At 49.7% G+C, this 22454-nt stretch overlaps 1 protein-coding gene across 1 annotated transcript in view; it reads right to left on the reverse strand.

Annotated features, from left to right (window-relative positions):
• Positions 1–21547, reverse strand: part of DAAM1 (dishevelled associated activator of morphogenesis 1) — a 55550-nt gene extending 34003 nt beyond the window's left edge. Inside the window, 2 exon segments of the mRNA XM_018082842.2 lie at positions 8231–8320; positions 21365–21547. Of these exon segments, the coding sequence (XP_017938331.2) occupies positions 8231–8320; positions 21365–21547 (273 nt within the window).
• Positions 21548–22454: the final 907 nt, after the last annotated feature.

Consider the following 22454-nt stretch of genomic DNA (forward strand, 5'->3'; position numbering starts at 1 on the left):
AGAGCTTGTGGGCGTTTTGATTTTCCCAGCTTTTCTGCCATGCTTTAGAGACTGGCATGCAAATGGTACTCCAGGGGACAGCGGAGGTGGGACACCCACATGGGCCTTGAACATGGTCCTGTCACCTCCCGGAGATGTCAGTGGAGGTCCTCCCCAGGATACCATCAGCATCTCTTGTAAGGAGCAGTGGTCCCAACAGAGGCACCAACTGGGAAAGGTCCTCACCACACCACAGTATCAAGAGGTGTCCAGATGCACCCAGCCAGGAGATTGGCGCAGGGAGAGAGATCCATGCTGAGGAATGGCGAGGGAAGGCAGGAGGGATGGGTCATCCCACATCCCCGGACCTTCCCACGTGCTGTGAACACCTGTGAGGCAGGCAGGGATCCGGACCTGCTGCTCCTTTAGGGTTGAAAAGAAGCAGTGGAGCAAATAAAGGTCTCCGGGGGGCGGGGGGGAGGCTGAACAACAAAATTGGCTAAACTGCTCATTTATAATTAACGTGCTGCATTATAAATATTTCCCTTTGCTCGGCTCCCTCGGGCTCTTGCATTTCCTCCCTGAAACCCCCAATTTAGAAAGTGCTCTCAATTAAGTGCAGCAGAACCTCATTAATTCCGATGAGCAGCTGGGCAGGCTCCTCGGAAAGCAGCTTCCCAGCAAAGGGGGACTGAACAATAAAGCAGGCAAAGATCAGGGCACGGGCTTCCCTCCCCTCCGCTCGCTGCAGGATGTTGCTCAGTGGTAATTACTGGGGCTAATGGTCTACAGCACACTGATAAGTGTCCTTTGGTGTATTCCTGGTGGCAAAGAAATCTCCTGACAAAGCGACAGCCTGGAGGGAAGTGAGTCACAAGGCTCTGGTCAGCTCCAGGAGGAGGGAGGAACCTCTTCAGGCATCAGGGTTTGAAAGGGTGAATTTTTAAGATGGTTTCCCAGCACCCACGGTGGGTTTTGGGGATGTGAGTTTTGCAGCCTGCTTTTGGTGAGGGATGCCCAGGCACACACAGCTGAGCACCTCCAAGGTCAGCTTTCCAGGATGCTCCACCACATCCTGCCCAGCTAGCACTGGGGAAATGAACATCTCCCAGTTCCTTATTCGCTGGGCTGGGTTAAGGTCTTTGCTGCGTTTGCTCTCAAGCAGCACAGAAGTGAGGGCTGATCCAAGACCCCCTGGCAGCCAAGTGTGAGCTGCTCTTTTAGAGGCAGGCTGATGGCTGTAATTGCACAGTGCAGGGACAGGTATCCCCTCTCTTTTGTAACATTTGCATCAACATCCCTCACTGTCCACTGGGAAGTAGCTCTAACTGCCACCACACACGTGCTCTGCTGCAAAAATTAGGAAATGCCAAAGTTGTGCCACCAAGGGCAATCCTTGCTCTGTCCCCTACTTTGTTCCCACCTGGTACCCCCACCTACTTCTTCTTTCCAGGGCCTGAATAAAAAAATACAAATCCCATCAGCTGCAGCCCCGGTGTCACCATGCCCTCTCCTCACCTCTGCTGTCCCTTCCTCCATGTGTGGGGCTGACAATGCTGTCACTTGACTGTTTTGTGCCAGGGTGGCAGTGGCAGGGGGCCGTTGTGATGTGAGCCCAATAAACAAGCTCCATCCCCTCTGTCAGGGCCGGGGTGCCACCGGAAAGCAGCGCCCAGTGAAGATGCCTCATTAGCAGGAGATTTTCCAAGCAAAGGTCATGGATCTGCCAGCTCCAGACATCCCTTTGCTATTCCTGGGGAGGAGATTCCATGCTCCCCAGCCCTGTCATGTCTTGGTTACATGCCTGACACTTTCACAGCCTACGTGCCTTCCCCTCAGTGTGTCGGCAGCTTCCACAGACAGACTGTCCTTCTCTTCCCAGTGACCAGCCATGGGACAGAGGAGGTGGTGGCTCAGCCAGTAGTAGCTCAAAGCAATTTTCAGGCTGGTCTCAGGCATGTTTGGGCACTGTTATTGACACCTGGAAGGTGCATTTCCACAATCTCCTGCCACTCTGGCCTGTAAGGAATGCAGCTGCGGGGAGCAATGCACCCTCCTCCTCTCAGTGTGTCCCCACGATTGTGGGGAGAAAAACACTTGTGACGCTCCTCAGTGCTTTGTCACACCTGCTTTGCTTCCAAATCAAGCTTCTGGTGATATCTTTCAGATGCCCAGTCTGCAGGTGACACCTCCATCTGATCCAGCAGCCTCCTTCCCACACTCACAGCTCGTGTGGTGGTGATGGATCTGGAGCTGCTTTGGGATCACTGAAACTCAGACGGTGGCTGGCTGATTTCCCCACCCACATGATGTCCAACACACTCAGATCCCACAAGGTGAAACCACTCAGAAGGAAAGGGCTGGCTCAGAGCAGCCAGCTCCAAGCAAACCCCGAGAGCCCTTCAGTGACTTTTCTCCCAGGTGGCTTTTCTCCCAGGTATCAACTGATATCAAGGACAAGAGGAAATGGCCTCAAGTTGTGCCAGGAGAGGCCTATACTAGGAAAATTTTCTTCACTGACAATGTGGTCAGGCACTGGAACAGGCTGTTCAGGGAAAGTGGTGGAATCACCATCCCTGAAGTGTTCAAAGAATGCGTGGATGTGGCACTTGTAGCCATGGTTTAGTGGTGGACCTGGCAGTGCTGGGTTAAGGTTGGAATTGATGATCTTAGAGGTCTTCTCAACTTTAATGATTCTGTGATTCTATGACTTTGATGGTTCACCTCCCTCTTGGTACAACCTGCACGGCTGATCTGCCCCAGGAGAACTTCATTCCAGGAAAGTCACAGCAAGGGGTTAAAAAAAATCCTCTTCAGTTGACACCTGCTGCAAAACCAGAAACAACACCCTTCATTTTTCCACATTGTCCTGACATAATTTTTATTTTGCAGTGTTCCCCACCCCTCCTTGCTGCTACATAAGGGCAGAGCAAGGCAAAGCTGGCAGCAGCTGGCAGCCCACCACATTTTGGCAACCCCTCCCTGCCTGCCAGTGGTGGATGATCCACCTGGACACTGTCTGCAATGCCAAAAAGGAAGTAAGCAGTGGCATGGATGGGTTTTAATGACAACTGGTTTGCAGCATGCACAAGACATTTAAATCCAACCCAGCTCCATCAACACAGCCAAACCTTGGCCAGGCACATGCTGGTGGAGGTTTGGGCCCACAACAGCCCTTCAGGGCTCCCTCATCCCTCCAACTGCTCGGGTCACCCACCTAAATGGTTCAACTGAAGCTGCTTCCCTGTGGAGCTAAGCTGCAAAGGGCTGGAATTTCATCAGACTCTCCCCAAGTTGGGATCTCAGGGTCTGAACCAGCCCAGCCCAGCCCACTCCAGTTTTCCATATGCTAACACTTCCTATACCCTCTCCTCTAAAAATACACACATGCCCTCGTACGCTTTTCCCAGGGTTTAAAAATTATGCTCCCCATAAGCAAATACAGCATGACCAGATGCCTTTCGTAGTCAGCTGGTTCATTGTTTGAAAAGCTTCGCTTTAAAATCCAAAAAGATTGCTAACAGATGCATTTTTTTGGCTGGAGAGGGAGAAAAACCTTGCTTAAACAAAAGTGTGTTGTGATTGGAACTAAAAAGGGAATTACCTTGAAAGACAAAAACTATAAACATTTCCTAGTGAATACCCCCAGCCATGCAAACAGCCAGTTTCTCTCGGTCAGCCCGAGAAAGTGACACCAGAGATGGTATTTCAACCTGCTGCTGCAATAACAGCAGGTATATCTGGATGCTTGGAGGCCATGAAATCCTTCTCATCCATCCCAGGTGACCCAGGAGCACGGCAAAATGCCAAGCTATTTTATTCTCCTCCCTCTGCATGCCACCTTAGCCAGCTTTTGCTCTTAGTTCTGCTACTGCAGCAAAAATATATAGAACTGATGATTTTTAGATGATGGAAATAGGAACACAAGCCCCACGAACGAGCTGCAGGACTGAGCAGGACAAGTGGAAGAGTGAACTGGAAAGAGAAGCTCTCTGGGGGGAGTGGGTGGAAGGCGCAGTTGGAGGGGAAAGAGACTGCCTGGCTGGGAAAGAGAGGATTACTAGAGAGCCATCATTCATTTCCCTATTTATCACATTTTTCCCCATCCTCCCCTAAAAAAGCACCACTGCTGCCTTTTCCTGCTGCAAAGGGATCTTGGTTTTATAACTGATGTCTGAGGAAATTTTAGAAGCAAGTTCTGCTTGCAGGGGACAGTTTAACACTGCTGAGAGCAACGCACCCAGTGTTAGTGATGCCAACGGGTTTTCAACACAAGCTTAAAGAGCACAGCATCACTTGGCATCCCTGCAGGTCATTTTTCCTCTACCCTGGCTTTAGAGATGCTCAGCTGGATACGAAGGGAGAGGGGCAGAGCCAGATTTTGTATTTGCATGAGCTGGTTTTCACTACTGATACCTTCCACCTGGTTATTTATGCTGAGCTTCTGCCTGAACACCCTGTATCTGCCCAAATTTCCAGGTCCATAAAAACCATTCATCAGGCTGCTATAACAGCTTGACATGACGTACACGGGCTGGCAGGAGCCAAACCTCCTGCAGACAAGAGGTGCTGCAGACTAAGCACAAAGGGTTAATCATTAACTCCCTTTGGAGCGTGGCCTCTGGAAAAAGGTCATCCTGAGTAACCCTCTTCCACCGAGGCAAACCCACAGCCAAAGAAACAGTAAATCTGGAAGCCCTCCTGCTTCCTCCCTGCGCTTCCGAGCAATATCCTCTCCTGGAGAGCGGGGCCAGCAGGGAGCGAAGTATTTTGGGATGAGGTATGAAACGAGTCATCGTCCAGAAATACCACTTCTAAAAGCAGATTTCATCCCGCTGTTAATGCATCTCCGCCTTTGCATTTCCCTGCTTTATTCCAGGCGTAGAGGGGGCTGACGACTTCAAAGAAGGTCTCTCCAATAATCTTTAAATCTCTCTCCTGACCCGAGCACTGCACGGCTGCTGGATTTAGTGCAGGCTTCAGTTCCTGCCTGGGTTGCTGCCGACAGACTCACCAGCCCTCATCACGAGATGCTTTTCATCTCTAAGCCCCCCTGAGCATCACAGGGGGATGCAGGTGGCATGGGACCATGAAGAGTTCATCAGAGCAACCCCCGGCTCTGAGCATGGTCAGGGCTGGGATCAGCCCCAGTGTCTCCACGGATGGAGAATCAGGGAGGACAAAGCCTCCACCCTGCCAAGCCAGTACTGTGGGCTGGGATAAAAACAGCTGCTAGCAGGGCAGAGAAACCAGGATAGAGGGCTGCAGGCCAGGGGGGAATATTCCAGGGAAAGAAATACGCCTGGGGAATAGCTGGTTTTCCCCTATTTCCTCTCAACAGACACTGCCAAGGCCAGGTGCTGTCAGGTCCCTTTCCAGGACAACCCAGCAAAACAAAATGTCTCATTTTCTCAATGATCCTGCCTATCATGGGAATATATAAAAACATGCAACATCTGGGATGCACTCTGGAGTGCTGAGTGTGGTGGATGACACTGACAGCAAAGCAGAAGCATCAGCCAAAATTGGCAGCAGAGGAAAGAGCAAAAACTGCTCAGGGGACAATTCTGGAGTGTTGGTAAGTCAGGCAGCTGCCTGTGACTGATGTCCGCCTTTGCCAGCCTGCTGGGTCTTACCAGGTGAAACTGGGTGTTACCAGCATCTCAAGCAACAACTTCCTGCTAAACACAGGCGGGCCAAAGGGCTTGGGAGCATCCTGGCCATCCCAAATTGCCATCACTCAGACTGCAGCCAAGCCAGGGATATAGGACCACTGCCTTGCCCCCAGCTCCACTCCCCTGGCCAAAATGCAGACACTGCTCTCTGCTAGAGAAGTCCAGCCCTCTCCTCGATGCCAGGCTACTACGTAGGTGATTTGTCCCCACAGAAACACAAGAACAAGAGTAAGATTTACCACAAGATGCCAGGATAGCAACTGGTGTTCCTACTGCTCATCAGTTCTCATCACAGAGGGGCAGGACTGCTTAGAGCCTGCCGTGCACAGACACATGTTCTTCAGCCCATGTAATTCCTGGTTTCCTCCACTGCTGGAGCCTTCATTGATATGGTCTTGCTCATTTTTAATTAAAAAGTAGGACAAATGAATTTGCCTCCACCAGCACATCTCCATCAAAGCAAGCAATGGCATGTATGCTCTGGAGATCATGGAGAAGGAATCACTAGTAGGGAAGGAGCAGCTGAGAGCAGTCAGAGGAATGAGGACCAGAGCAGAACTGCAGCCAGAATCCAGCCTCAGATGGGTGCCCAATCTGAGGACCTCTGAGAATGCCACAGGGTGCTCCTTCCTTCGACCCCTCCCCATGAGCAGGGAGTTTCACAGCTCAGTTTTCAAAAAAAACACGAGCGCAAGGAGGTTCTGAAACGGGAAAGAGCCACCATCAGCTCCATCTAAACCCTCGCTCAGGAGATTAGATAGAAGGTAATCTCCACTCACAATAATAATTACAGGGCTTTGCTTGATTTAAGTCTGTGTTGTCTCCCATTATCCAGACACACCAGAGCACGGCTCTGCTCATCCGCCAGGCAGTGACGAGCGAGCATCCCCTGCCCATTTTCTTGTTGATCCAGAGCAGTGCCTGTAATTTGTTAACATCCCTTCTCCCCTCCGATTTAAATTGCGGGCATGGCAGGCCTGTGTCTAACAATAATACAGGGATTTCAGGGGTATTTATGAGAGGCTTAAAACTTAATCCTACATGAGCAAGGTAAGCCTGCTCTTGGCCTGAAACACGGCTGGAAAATCTGGTGCCATCGCTACAGCGGGAGAAAAGAGACATTAATGGCAGCGAGAGCCCTTCGAGTGAACCAGCACTGCCCAGACACCTCCTGCAGCCAAGTTAGGGGCACAGCATCAAATCTGGGAACTGAACCACAGAATCCCAGAATGATTTGGGTTGGCAGGGACCTTGAAGATCAATTAGTTCCAACCCCCCTGCCACTGGGACACCTTCCACCAGACCAGGTTGCTTCAATCCCCATTCAACTTGGCCTGGAACACTCCCAGGTATGGGGCAGCCACAGCTTCTCTGGTCAACCTGTGCCAGAGCCTCACCACCCTCACAGTCAATAATTTCTTCCCTTTATCTACTCTAAATAAACTTCCAGGTTAAAACTTCTATCCCTTGTTCTATCCTACTGCCCTACTATAACGTCTTTTTATAATCCCCCTTTAGGCACTGGAAGGAGCTCTAAGGTCTCCCCAGAGCCTTTTCTTCTCCAGGCTGGACAACCTAAACTCTCTCAGCCTGTCCTCATAGGACAGGTACTCCAGCCCTTGGATCATCCTCGTGGCCCCCTCTGGACCTGCTCCAATTGGTCCACGCCTACAACTGGGGGCATTTCCCTCGCAGGCCTCAGCATCCTTCCTTGAGGATTTTTGACACATTTCTCCCCACAGTGTCATGTCCTGCAAGATCTCTGCTTTGGCCAAGGCTGGGAGGTAATGCAGGTCCCAACAGAGATATCTGGAGGTAATTCCTGCGCCAGCATACAGGAGCAAAAATGTTCAGGTTACTGAGGAAAAACAGAGTGATTTTGGCCACCTTGCAAGTGGGCAGCCTGTGGTACCAAGAGCTAAGTAGATAGATCCATGACTCTTGAATCAGCACAGTCTCAGTTACACTGAGGAGCCCTGCATTGCCCCAGGGCTGACACAGCTGTACCCTAAAAGCAATCCTCGTGCCCCTAGGCCGAATCCCTCGCAGGCTGTGCTGCACAACTTCCCCAACAGCATTTTCCACTTGTGCAATCCTCTGAGAAGAGCCAGTGAGAGGACAAAAAGTCATACCCAAGCCTGTTTCATGGCAGCAAACAGGAAGCCCAGGGGAGGGGTAGGCTTTTGGGCAGGCTGCGACTGGGCTCCCAGACATCAGCAGAGAAGAGCAGGGCCATGACAAATGGTGACTGGAGCAGCACCTTGCCCCTGCAGTGCCAACTTGAGAGCCCACAGAGCTCCATGTGGCTCTGCTTGTGCTGGCAGGGATGAGCATGGGGTGGAGGACACCGGTGCAGTGTGTGGTGACACCTCCTCCAGCCTGAATGGGCTGGGGAGGAAGGGCTCTGCATTCTGGAGACCAAAGACATTCCTTTCCCAGAGTCACCCCGTGGAACAGATAGACTTCTGTGACACCCCAAATACCACTTGGCATCCCAAGAGAGGTGTGTCCCTCCCCACACATCCTCCCCACCCTGCACGAGAGGGAAGAGGCTCAGGACCCAACGAGTCTCTTACTTTTTTCTTGCTGCAGTAGATCTGCCACTTCTTCTCTGCTGGCAGCGCAAACATGGCCTCTCTGTGCTTGTCTGTGAGGTCAAGTTCATCCTGGACAGGGGGGAAAAAAACCACAAAACATGCAACATGAGCATACAAAGGGGTCATGGCACAGATACAATCCCCCAGATAAGCAGTGTAAATCAATTTGGGTCCACACCATAGTCCAACAGTGATCCCACAGGATCGCTCCATGACTCCCGATTTGTCAGGGAAATGATGCTAATTCCCATCCTGCTGTTGCTGACCTTCCCCTGACTATGGGCTGTTGGGAGGACGGGGCTGCAAATTCTCTTCCCTTGTTCCTCCCAGGCAGTACCTTCATTGCTTTTAAAGGCTGCAAGTGTTTGGGAAAGGACATCCACGAAGCCATCACAGCTGCCCACAAGACTGCCTCACACAGAGGACTGAGACTCCAGGTGACTGACCCCATCTAAGACACGTACAGCAAAGAAAAATTCAAACCAGACCTTTCTATTTTAACATCACTGCTTCACTGAGCACCTCACCCTGAGTGGTCCAGCCCATTTCCATCACTCATATAATCAAAAACTGCAGGTGTTTTGGCTTTTGCTTTGTTTTCCCATAACTAAAAATAGAAAGCTTTTTTCCTAATACCTACAGTTCATAAAGAGGTACATCCTCTCCATCAAAAGTGGATCACGTACTGCCTGGCAGAGATAAAGCTGTTTACTGACTGAAGCCTTTATTGGTTTATCTGATGTTGTTTTAAAGGACACATCCATTTGCAACTTGGAGGCTTGGTTAGCAGCGTGCCCTCCACTGGGATGCCCGAGTATTATCAAAGCCTCATCGCTTCCTGGTGCTAGATGTAGGTCAAAGCTTTTATCAGGGAACTAAATAAAACATTCAGGCAGGGCTGAGAGGCTCGTTGCTAAAGCCAACATTGATCTTTCAGCCATGGATGTCTCTTAAAATCACCACCATTGATGACAAACCTCATGCTGGAGTGGTTTTGGGGTCGCAGTGAGATGCTGGAGATGCTGCAGATGCTGCAGAAGGACTGAGGAGAGCCCTGACATGCCCTCCAGCCAACTCATCCCACCCAGACAGTAGATTTAAGTAAGGGGATCCCCATTAAAAATTACACCCTTCATGCCAGCAACTAAAAAGAGACCTGTTAAAGTTTCCATGCCTGAACACTAACACTTATCAACTAAAGCTGGTAGCTCCTGTACCCCCATCAGAGTCCCATTTGGGGAAGGCTGAGCAAGACACCTCTGGGAGAAGATGGGTCCCTGCATCAGCAAGTCTGCAGGCCACCAAGAAATTCAGCTGATCTAATAGAAGCTCATATTGCACCCAGTAGCCAGAGCAGGGAACCTTCAGCTACCTTGTAACCCAAACCCAGGGCCCTCCAGCACAACACCCAGTGACGGAGAGCTGCAACACCTCGGAAAGGCTTATATAGCCACCGCAGGTATTGATTGCACTTCTTGATGAAATTACTCCTCAAAAGGAAGGGTATTGTGGAGCTTTTTCCATTGTATATGCATGGAGAAGCTCTGCTTTTTCCTTGACATTTTCCCCCTCATACTGACTGATTCTTCAAAACCACTGTGCTGCACAGAGCTGATGCTGGTGGAGCTCTGGAGGCAGACTTGGAAGACAACCTTAGAACAGAACTAAACATGCTGCTGTGACAGTGACTGGGAAAAAAAGCAAGGACTGGGAAAGCCTGAGCCCAACGCGAGATACACCTCATTCTCCTGGACCCAGGGAGGAGAACCTGTGCTAGGGACTCCTCCAAAGAGTGCCATTGCCAAATCTCTCCGTGTTGTTACAATCTGGGAGGTCAGAGATTCATATCAAGCAACCAACCTCCGCCCCAGCCTAGGGCAAGTTTGAGCGAGTGCAGAAAACTGCTTCCATTGTGACCCCACTTTCTGGCCACGTGAATCTGATAATCAGGCATGAAAGCACCAGGCACACACATCTGTATATGGCTCCTTAGGAAAATATTTTTTTTAAACTTTCAAAATACCCATACCCTAAAAAGACATCTTGAGCAAACGCAAAGATTTATCAACCAAGGGAAAAAAAACCACCAAACTGAGCTGAAGCCTAAGCGGGAGCAAGAAGGGACAAAGCAGAAGAACATATTAGGTATCGGTACATGACAACGTGCAAACACATCCAAAAAAGGTGCAGAAATGCTTCTGAGTCTCACACAGTACATTTCATTGTGCCCCAGCTCTAACATGTTCAGTCACCGCAGCCCCGCATCACTCAACGACACCTACCTAAATGATATCTTGCAGGATGCTTGGGAGAGGTGTTTAAATAAATACTGTGTGGCACCCAGCGAACACAAAAATCCTCATAATCAAACAGTGACTAACGACTGTTATCCTGAGTCCTAACAGTGACTCAACCGTGAAGAGTCAGGTCTTTGCTGGTTTTAAGGGCATGGGGATTCCTGCAAACACCTCCAGCCCTTTGCTTATGCTCACTGATACATATCTCAGTGCTCCTTCGCCCCAGGAAGGCTGCTCAGAAACTGCCCTTCAAACTCCAAGGAAGGAGAGGACAGGAACATCAGTAGTTTTCCAGGGGCTCACAACCCACCATACAAATGCAGCTTCGATAAAGGCTTTAAAAACTGCACAGTGGAATTGTTGCATAGCAGAGAAGCTGTGCAGAACCTCAAAGCCATACCTGCCTTCAATTAATAATCACAAGCTCGATAGTTAAGGTGATTTTAACTGGCAATTCATTTTATGGGCCATTTGCAGTCCAAGGACTCCTGCTACAGTGTGCGATGTTGGCTGCTGAAGGGTGAGAAGATAAACAGTGGGTCAGTGTCCATCACCCTCACAGCCTTTACTTCAGCCTCCCCTTTCACAGCTCTGCCCCTTCCACCTGGCTGCCTCCCATGTCAGAATCTGCCAACTTCACTATTTTTAGTATTTTTTTGGAATCGGGTCAAAGGCACGTAAAATAACAGCCTCATTTTGCTACCAAAAGGAAGTCTCTGCCCAGAGTGTTTTTACTGGAAGGAGATACACTACTCTTAAATATTCATCCCATACAGTTAAACTATTCACCTTTACATCAGGAAACATGTTTCCACATTAAATCTTCATTTGAATATGGTTTTCAAAAAATCTCATAGGGGAGCTTTGAGTCTCTGTGTGTATTTTCTATTTCTAGGAGGTACAACAGTTCTGTACAGTTTGCTTTGCTGATGGCCCTCTGTTCTAGCCAAGAAAACCTCCCCCTCTCTCTGAGTACAGAACGAGCTCCACTGAAGGTGATCCCACACTATCCTCCTAAAGTTACCTCAGAAATGTGCACACTGTGAGCACAATCCCATGGGCCAAACAAGTTCTTATCAAGTGGTCTATACCTTTCCCTTGGAGGACACACAGTGCCACTCAGGGGCAGATATTGCAATGGTCTGTACCTCCCTGAGCTGGCAACTGGGAGCCTGGGGTCATCAGGAGTCCCCTGGTCCAAGTACCTGATCAAGCAAGGCCACCAGAGCTGTTGCCCAGGACAATATACAGATGGCTTTTGAGTATCTCCAAGGGGGGAGACGCCACAGCCTCTCTGGTTTGCAGCCACTGCAGTCTCCCACCACCTCCTGGCAATGCCAGATCGAGCCAAAAAGTGAGGTACAGCCACCAGAAGAAGTGTTTGGCCCTCCCAGCAGGAAAAGCATCAAGTCCAGCCTCAGACTCACAGCATGGTCCTCAGTGCAAGCTTCTGTCCCTGTCGCTTCCCTCACACCATGGTGGATGTTTTAATGTGCATCTCCCATGGGCTGACTTTAATGAGGGCAACAGCAGGAAGGCAGCAGGATGCTGCAAATCTCTTGACTTCAGAAACGACTCCCTAAGACTTCAGAAACAACCTCTAGGATGGGCTCTTGGAGTTGGGTGAGCCCAAGTGCTGTCCAGCCATGTCCACAACATCCTAGAAAGACCATCGTGGGGTTTTCCCCTACATCCCACAGGTCCTTCAGGCCACCAAACATTCTGAAAGAAGCAGCTGGAGAGCAGAGATTAAATATGGGACAACTCCCTATACATGCATCTGCAACCCCAAAATATCCTTAGAGGTTGTAGGAAAAAAAGATGAAAAACCTTTAAATCTAATGGATTTTTCTGGCTGACAAATTGTGTAACTGTAGAACATGGAGGAGATGGGAGGGGTCATCCACTGCCATAATTGGAATCACGATTAATTAAAATTTGCTGGCTTGTTCTGGGTTTATATATACATACATATATATGTATATAGAATCACAGAAAGGCTTGTGTTGAAAGGGATCTTAAGGATCAGGCAGTTTCAACCCACCCACTAGACCAGGTTGCTCCAAGCCCATCCAAAGTGGCTTTGAACACTCCCAGGAATGGGTCATCCACAACTTCTCTCTCTCTCTGGGTTTACATATACATACGTATGTGCATATGTATGGAAAGACATCACTGGATCAACAAATGATCAACATAACAAAGAGCAAGTGAATTTACTCCTGATGGATGGATACAGAGAGTTTAGAAACTTCTGTAAGACTACAGCACGTAAAGGCCAAATCTTCTGCATCCTCAATTAAAGCCTGAGAGCTCCGAGATTGTTTTAAAAAGGAAAAAAATGGCAAGAAAAAAAAAACAAGCGGGAACTTTTTGGCAACATTTGGCATTAGCTGGTCTAGCATGGGAATTCAAAAGTCAACAAATAATGGCCTTCTGAAGCCTGCATCGGCTTCCTTTCTCAGGGGTCATATCACTTTTTCACTCTCTTCCAGGCATTCTTCTCCAAGTTCATCAGTTTGATTTATCCCAGAACGCTGTGGTGTCAAGGGAAATGGCAATCAGCATTTTCTCCCCCGTTCCACATCTAATCTTCTTCCTCCGCGGGACGGCACTGCCCGCACGGCCGGTGGAGCAGCTGCCTTCCCGCCCCTGCCAGCCCTGCAACTGGCACACAGCAAACCTCAGAAGCTTGTTCTGTTATTTTTAAGCTGTTTTCTTGAAAAGTAAGACATATTAATCAGTGGCTGTTACAGTGCGAACAAGCAGCCGCCTTCACACGCATCCTGTGCCGCAGGAGGAGCTCCTCTAGCTGCAGCTTTATTTAGGCAATTAGAATTCTCAGTGTATGCAGATTTAGATCCGTTTTTTTTTAAAAAGTCTTTTATTTTTAGTATAAGTAATAAAAACGCCTCCTCCCTAGCACTGGAGCTTAGAAACAACCCCTCAGACAAACCAACCCCTGCTAATATTATCACTGTGTATTTTTAATTCACCCACGAGAACCTGCAGCTGCAATTACAGAACATGAACAAAAATCAACTATTCATATTTCTTAATGAATAAGCATAACAGATAGAAGATTATTATTCATTTTGCCTTTATCATGTAATGAATTTCCTGAATAAAGGAAATTGCTTACAGCAAGGGAATGAGTAGAAGCAACAAGGAATAATGTGGAAGCACTTCAAAGTGCTTATGCCTACTCAACCTCTTCCCACATTCAATTTTTAGTCTCAGATTGGAGAAGACCATAATCCACCCTGCTCAGTTATTGACCTGAAAGCATTGGACAGGCATAAATAAAAAATGTATTCCCTTCTTCTTCTGCAGAAAGATTATGGCCATCAATAGCTGATTTAGCTCTTCAATAAACTCCAGCTGCAGCTGGTTCATGCTCCCATCAGTTCAAACACCTAACTGAGGCAGACAGCATGTAATTCTTTAATATTATTTAATTTAATTAATTATTTTAATAGGCTAAAGGTTTTAAAGGTGTTTATATTTTAATACTAGTGTATTCTACGAGAAGTATCTACTTAGGTTTCTCATTCTTTTTTGTTTTGATATATATCTATAACGTCATATATACTTTTTTTTCACTTTATTTATTGAGCTTGGCCTCCTGTGACCTTTACACTGACCTCATCTGGAAAACCTTTCTCCCATTTTAATTAACCCAGGATACTTTTCCAGCCTGAGTTATTGATCCACACCGTTTTACCCTGCAGAGCACTCTCAGATCTAGAAGCCCTGCAGGTGCATCACCAGTGCACTTTTTCCAAACAGTCGTACATAAACTCTGAAAACAACAACAAAAAAAAGTGTATCAGCCCATTATTTACTACTGTGATAGCTAAAATGGATTAAATCAAATCAACCAGACCCGGGGACGACTGTCCTTTGGTGGATGCATCTCCTATCAATAAAGCACAGAGCTGACAAACAAATAATATTTCAGATGTGAGTTTCTCACCTATTTAGAGAACCAAGGCAGCAGCTCCATTTTCAGTCAGATTTTAGATACTGCCTCTGCTGTTGGCACCTCTGAGAGCTACTGAGGCTGGCAGTGAAGTCAACAGGTCAAGTGTGGCTTCGGATGTGCCTGACAGGGATATCTCATGTAAGGAAGCTGTGTATGGTTGGTCTGGGGCTAAACCATGCCAAGGTTTCCCCAGATAATGCCCTGGGAAGGGCTTCAGAAGGGTGCTGGATGGGAATTAGAGGCTGCAAAGCCCCAACCAACTTGACCCTGAAAGTTTCCCACGATGTACCACTGTGTGTGTGGATGCAGCCACGGGAAGCAGAAGGCAGCTACAGCCTGATGCTGATGAGCAGTGGAAGATGGAAATGGACTCCTTGCACACACATGGCTTGGGTGGGACACAAGTGATCCTTATTCCCCCACAGCCCTGGCTTTAGTCACACCTGGCGTCCTAAAGACATTTTAAAGACACTACTCAGGTGCAAAACAGAGTCCCCCTGAGAAGAGCTGACTTCTGACAGAGGAGGGATGAGACTTGGAGCAACCCGGTCTAGAGGAAGGTGTCCCTGCCCATGGCAGGGGTGTTGGAATGAGATCATCTTTCAAGGTCCCTTCCAACCCAAATCATTCTGTGATTTCTATGATTTCAAGGTCTGACATCCAGCAGGATGCCTAGTGTAAAGCAGGCGTCGGACTGGCTTAGAGATGTTGAGTGTTGCAGGGAAAGGGAAGCTGATCGCTGTAAACAACAGTGTGGACTTGAACACTGGAGCTGATGGGAATTAGGTCCACTGGGGGGCTCAGCAGGATCCTGCCTGCAGGGCTGTGGAAAGCCTCGGCTGCCAAAGCTGACCTCGGTGATGTTCCCACGCTGAGGAACACCCAGACTCTGCCAGCAACAGATACTACAGTGGTAGGAACAGCTTCCATTTGTACCGGCAAATGGATACAAGGCAGGCACAGACTATTCCCAGCAGGAACACTTCCAGCTGAGGTTGATGATAAATCACAACTCACGTGCTGGTCATTCCTGCTCATAATCCTCCAACAACACCACCCAACCATTGAGCAGTCAGGAAGAAGACTGCTGCTGGAGCAAATTCCCCATCCAAAGGGCCTGAGACTCCATGGTGACCTGTGCCAGAAACACTGAGCAAATGCCAGCCAAAAAATCTTAATGCCCCAATTAAGGTCACCAGTGAGTTACCAAACGAGCTGCCCAGGCACCTCCCAGGGATGTGGCCTCCTCTTTTACGAAGTGCAAAGTGGAAAGCATTTAGCAGGTAGACCATATAATTTTTCCACTTCAGTTGTACTTCTCCTGGAAACAAAGGGGTTCCTTATGTTCTCTCTGCCTTCAGCTGGGGTTGACATTGTGCTGTAACACGGCTCCTTTGTAAAGTTACGAGTTGGGAACAACATGGTTTTTGGGCAAACCCCCACACTAGTTTGCAGCTGTAACAGATACTGCAATTACAGGAGTGTTTCAGCTGAAATATAGCGTTCTCGGTGGATTGCTTCATTCAGGGCCGGGGAATCCGTGTAGGCAGAAAACCCTTATTTTCTCACCAAGTAGGTGTGCAACTTCTCTATCAAACGCTTACCCATCAAAACACACATTTAAGAGATTATCTCTGAGGGTGTTAACTCCACGGGGTGATGAAAACCAGCGCCGCGAGCAGCGGGCTGGGACAGGAGCGTGGCAGGTCCAGGCTGTTCACATCCAAAGAGCAGAACCTGGGCAGCCCAGTGAAGAGTGAATTTAAAAGCAGGCATTACTCAATCATTTAGTTTTCCTCCTTAAAAGTGATTCATAAGCCAAGGGAGCTTGGTCTTGGGTGACAGCAGTGGGATGGGATCAGGAACCTCACACTGAGTGTCTGGCCCTGGACAGACTCTGCAGAAAGGGGTAGTTTGCCCAGGACTCAAGGGCAAGTTGTAATTTTTTTTTCTGGGTACCAACCACATGCTTTTATTTGCAGATATAGGGGAAATGGTTTTGGTCACCATTAAATGGCTCTCAAAATCCTCAAGTCCTTAATGCTGCAAGGACCAGGCAGCAAAATAGACAGCTGACCTGCAAGCATGAAATGCAAAGCTTGGCTTTGCAGCTGATCCCTCAGCTGCTACTTAAAAGCCGTGTTGTTTTGCAAGGCCCAAAACCTCATACTTTCTCCTTATTGGATTAGATACCGGGGAAAAAGCACATTACTGAAGTTCCTAAGTACAACTGGATATCACTAGCAACGAGCTCCCAACCTGGTGCTGTTACTGACACACAGCACTCACACTGACTCCACCACCAATTTCTCCTCACTCTGGGACTGTTCTCTGCTCCCTGTTCAAGCAGCATATAAAATAGCAATCATCCTGGCACGGTGAGAGGAAGGGATGGCATGGCTCCACAGGACAGTTACACATGGAGCATTCTACCCAAGCACTGGTGAGCCACAGACCCGTTGCCCATCATGAAGCTTTCCAAAGGCAATAGAATTAATGTCTCTGACAGGGGATGCTATCTCCCTGACAGGGGATGCTATCTCCTATCTCCCAACTCACGGCATCCAGAGAGCGGCGAGGATGAAATGCATCAGTTGCCCCAAGTATAGCAAAAACAAATGCTGTAATAAATCTTATAAGCTGCCAGAGACCTTTTTATTGTTCCTCAGGCTCCCAAGTTTCCACTACTTCATAAAGCAGCAGGGAGGGATACAGCAGCCTTCCACATCGCGGGAGGGGAAGGCATAAAGCCCAGCACTTTGGAGACCATGTGTGAGTAAGGGGCAATGGTCTGCTCCCATCCTGAGCCTGGGGGGCTGAAGACACTGCACAGCCAATTAACTCCTGAAGCCACCTCCCCAGGTCTCTGAAAACTTGTCAGCTGCTGGAGTCTGCGTGGAGGGACACAGGGAAGGTTACCTGCTCTGGTTGCATAGGTTAAAAATGGGCTGCTGCATATCACAGGGAGGATACAGGGCTAGGGCTGAATGGAGACTGCTCTAATTTCTTCTGTGTCACTAAGTCAGAGCTGAAAAGTCTAAGAAGTCCCATCGGGAGCAGTAAATGTAATTTCCTCAAAGCCTGGAGAGGACAAGCATTGAGGAGCATCTGGGGCAGCATCTCCTCTGAGCCCATTCCCCTGCCCGCAGGGATTCAGGCTGGGAGCAAGGTGTGGGACCAGGGAGAGGCAGCACCTTGTGCTCCAGGGGCAAGCAAAGCCACAGCAGGCTCAGCAGCTCTTCTGAGCATTCAAGCTATCTGAGGAGTCACCAGAGCATCTCTCCCATACCGCTGGGATGGAGATGCTGCTGTGACCCAACCTTACTGTGAAGACAGTGAGGGGCTCCTGTACCCTCTCCAAATCAAGCCATTCCACCCCCCTGCCCAGTGCACGTCCCACGGGGCCGATGCACAGCACCACACACAGAGGTTTCATTACAAACCTCAGGGTGACAAGGAGTGTTAAGCAGATATAAAGGACATCAGTCATTTACCCATCTGGTGGAAAGTCTAGTTGCTGGCGGAAAATAGAGAGGATTGTTACAGCAAGATCTACCATATGGCACCATTATGTGGAACTTTGCAAGTGCTTTCTCTGAGCGTGCAAGCAAGATTTCAGCCTTTGAAGAAATGCTGTATTGTTAGCCTGGATACGCAGGAGCCTCTTGAAAGAAGCTGTGGCAGATGGCACAGCTTTGTTCCCTTGGTTCGCAGGCAGGTCGTGTAACCCCAGATTTCCTCACCACCAGGGCTGAGCAGCCCCACAGCACAGCGATCCTCCTGATGTGTCCTACGGGAGGACTGATGGCTCCTGAAACTCCTTAAATCCAGTGGATGTGCCTGGCAGGCCCCTCACCCCTGCACAAGGAAGCAAACACCGCCGACCCGAGCCGGCAGGACACGCCGGTGTCGATGCAAGGAAAGCTGCACAAAATCATAAAGCCCTGTCCCAGCCAAAGGAGCTGCAAATCAGTAAATCTCGTTGAAATACCCCGCTTTTGTTTGTGCCTCTCTGCCAGCACCTGCTCCTCCCTGGGTGGCTGAGCCTGGCCGGAGCCCCGGCAGGACAGCGGACAAAGAAAAGCCTTTCAGGCAGGGCCGGTGCCCGCTTGAGCGACATCCCAACAATACTCCAACAAAAACCATTCAGCCCAGGCGAGGGGAAAGGAAGGGAAAGGGAAAAGGGTCCTCCGGGAGGAAGCGGTGATCAGTCATTGACCACAGCAACAACATCTGCATCTGACCTGAGCCAGGGAAAAGCCCCAAACTGCTGCATATGGACGGCTGGGACAGGGAGCATCATCCCTGCAGCCTGGGATGAATAGCAGGCATTTCTTACAGGCTGATTGCTACACTTTGTACCTAGGCAAAAAAAAAAAAAAAAATCCCCGTTTGTTTCCCTGTTGTTCCTCCTGAAAAACCCTTCCACAGCCACAGAGTAACCCCCTCAACTATTTAACGATTCTATTTACCTATTTTAATTAAAATCCAAAGTGTCCATCTAACATAAATCAGGCCAAAAAACAGACATTGGGAGAGCAGCCCAAGCCTTTAGCTGACCTTGGGAGTCACAGCTGCTCCATGTCCCTCTCCAGCTCAGGCCCTCATCCTCTGCCGCTGGCACGGGACAATCAATGATTTCTCATGCTACGGATGTTTCCTGCCTCAGACAAACAGGCACATTTAAAAACACACGAAGCCCAGAGAATATTTTGCAGGATGGTTCTAAAAAGAAAGAGATTTTGCCCTCTGATTTAAGCAGCAGGCTGGGATTTGCAAAGCAAGGATCCTGCTTGGTTGTTGATGTCTGCGGAAGGACTGTACATCCAGGTGACCAAACCCTCTGCTGCAATGTCCCAAAAGATACTCTCCATCTCAGGCCTGATAGCCTCCATCCCTGCCACTCTGAGTCCCTAAAGGGAACAAATGGGGCAGAAAAGTCACTATTAAGCTGCAAGAGAAGAGCTGGCCAAGGACCAACTCCAACTGGGAAAGCCTCCGGATTCCCTCCGACCCTTTTGACTTCCCTCAACCCGATTGACTGAGACAACCAAGGACTTTGGAGGGAGCCTTAGTCCCACAGAGCAGGCACAAGCCATCCCACCCTGGATGGCCAAGCATGACAGGCCGGGTGGCACCGAGTTCCTGCAGGCGTAAAGATCAGCCCAGCACCTCTGAGTGCTTTCTCTGTCTCTCTTCCAAATGTTACACAGTGGGTTTATACAGGAACAGTGGGATGCCTTCCAAACCATTTAACTAATGCTGAAATTTAATACCCGACACCAACAGGTTACTGAGAGCAAGAAGGAGCTGTTGTAAGGAGGGGGGATTTGCAGCTTCCCTCCCCTGAATGGGAATCTGCCCTTCTGTGCCCACGGGGCAGTTTGGCTTCACCCTCCCTCCCACCTGGTGCTGGCTTGGGTCAAAATCTGCCTGTTCTGGGGGAGCCAGGGGTTGCAGCTGCTTGCACAGGAGCATGGTGGGCACCCGTTGTCCCCCTCCCTATATGATCTCAGTCCCCAGGGAGCCAGCATGGGTCCTGCTGCCAGCATGCCCTGGAGCAGCAGCTGCCTCCGAGCCTTTTTCTCACCCTTGGCTGGGGGGAAAAAAGTAAAAATCTCAGCAGCACAGAGCAAGGGCTGGAGAGCAGAGGGGCCATACCAGGGCATGCCCTGGGCTGGATTGGTTCCTGCTGGGACTGCTGGGCTCCTGCCTCGCTGCACTCACAGTGGTTCCCTGTGGCACTGCCACTGAACGAAGCATCTGGATGAATTTAGGGGAGACACTTTGACAATCCTGGGCTGAGATGAGGGTGCCACAGGCTTGGTGGAGCTCCAGCACATGACCCTCCTGCACAGATGCCTGCTTCAGCCTGGCTGGTGACACCGAGCCGCAGCGCAACAGGCCTTTGGCTGGGGCATGAGGAGAGTGATCCATGGGAAAGAATTTCCCCAGGAAAACCTGATTTGGCCAAGTTACCAGTGGACAATAACATGCGACAGAGGCAGTCACTCCACCTGAACAGACCCAACCTGACCAGTGGCATTTTGCAGGACTGCTGCAAGAAGAGTCCTCCTTCATCCCCACTGTGCTGTGCTGGTGTTCCAGTCTGCCAGACATCTCATCCTACCCATGGAGAAGGATGTCTGGGCAAAACGAGCCTTTATAATACAACCTGGAGCTCTCCTATACCAAGAGGCATGGCTCACCAGAGCCATGCTGCCTGGCATCTAATGGGATATGCTATACCACCAGGTGTGACCAACCAGCATCAAGACTCCCAGCTCCCTCTATGCATCCAAGCACTGTAGGGAAACCCCATTTCCCAGCTGAATCAACTCAAAGTAGAACACTATCCATCATATCACACCAAAATGTTTTAAATTAGAGAAAACTAAAGTTTTTTTGGCTTTCAATTTTTTTCTTAATCCGTGTTTTCCCAAGTTTTGGAACTGAGGGATAAAGAAACAATATCCTGACTTTACAAATCTCAATTTAGCCCACACCTGAGGATTTCTGTGAGGCTGAGTGCTCAGCAAGTAAAGTCTCTTTGCACCTACGGGGGATAACCTGCTTTACCAGCTTGGGACTCCCCTCATTAGAGCCTCAACCCCTGCTCTAAGAAATTAAGGCTTTCTAATGAGAAAGAGAAACCACCCCAAACTGGCAGGACTTCAGGGAGGAGCAGAGCTCAGCGCTCAGCACAACACCACTTGCAACAGCATCGCCTGACGCTCCCTTCACGCCCAAGTTTGCCCAAAAACTCCAAACCAAGGCTGGGGAGGCTGCAAAGAGCGAGCAAAAACTAAAACTAAAAAGCATCCTACTTACCACCAGCTCGGTGAACATGGCATCCAGCTCCTCCACCGGCGGCATGGGCAGCGAGGGCTCCATGGTCTGCAGGGCGAAGCTGCTGTCATTGCGCAGCCGGTACGTGATCTCGGGGTGGTCGCTGCTGCGGAAGCAGCAGAAGATGAAGGAGATCCCCCGACCGCTCCTCTTCCTCGGGGCCATGGCCAAGATCCTCTGCGTCCCTCCCTCCCGGGCACTAGATCCTGCAGGGAAGAGAAGAGAAGAGAGGAGGCTCGAGCGGCCGCCCCGCAGCGCTGCGCTCCCGTCCCGCGGAGGGGAGGAGGAATCGAGCCACCCACGCGCTCAGCACGGAGGGGAAGAGCAGAGACGGTTTTCGTGCCAAATATTTCTGCTCAGATTTGACGTTTACAGTCCTGGCAACCTTGACGACCACGCGAATTAAAAAGATGCATTTGCTTCGCCTTGTGCCAGAGCTGGCAGCGGCAGGGGGGTCACGCCACCGCTCCCGTGGGATGAGGAGTCCTGGGCTGAACCACTGCTGCCAATCCCAGCAAGTCTGCGCCAACCTCCCCGTGCCACGGCAGCCAGGCCAGTCCCTGTCCCATACCCCCACCTCATACTCCCTCATTCCACGGGTATGGCACATTTCGGAGGCTGCTGTCAGGAACAGCTGGATGTGCTTGGGGCCACCAGGTTCCCACCAGGGGTGACTCAGTCCTTGAAGACCTCATGTGGCACATGATGCCCCGAGCCAGAGACAGCAGCAGAGCTGAGAAAATATCCTGCACGCAGCTCTTAAACGTGCCCCTAAACATCCACCAGCAACCGCCGGTAGGGCGGCTCTTCTTCATGGAAAGTTTTACTTGGCCTTAATTAGATAAACCCTACTTGAAATTCCAGTAAATATTTACAAGACGCGACTTCAGCTGATAAAAATCACACGGTGCCGGTAGCTCAGATTTTCCTATGCAGTGCTGACGTCGGGCACCGCTCGCGCCGGTGCTCAGCTTGGGTTTTGCTGATTTCTGAAACCCAGGTTGGGAGCAAAGCTCAGGGCAGGAGTCACGTGTCTTGACTGATTGATAACAGCAAGGACCAGGCAAATACT

This window comes from Manacus vitellinus, unplaced genomic scaffold, assembly GCF_001715985.3.
Source record: "Manacus vitellinus isolate BGI_N305 unplaced genomic scaffold, ASM171598v3 scaffold_6_pilon, whole genome shotgun sequence".
In the NCBI taxonomy this organism is placed as follows: domain Eukaryota; kingdom Metazoa; phylum Chordata; class Aves; order Passeriformes; family Pipridae; genus Manacus; species Manacus vitellinus.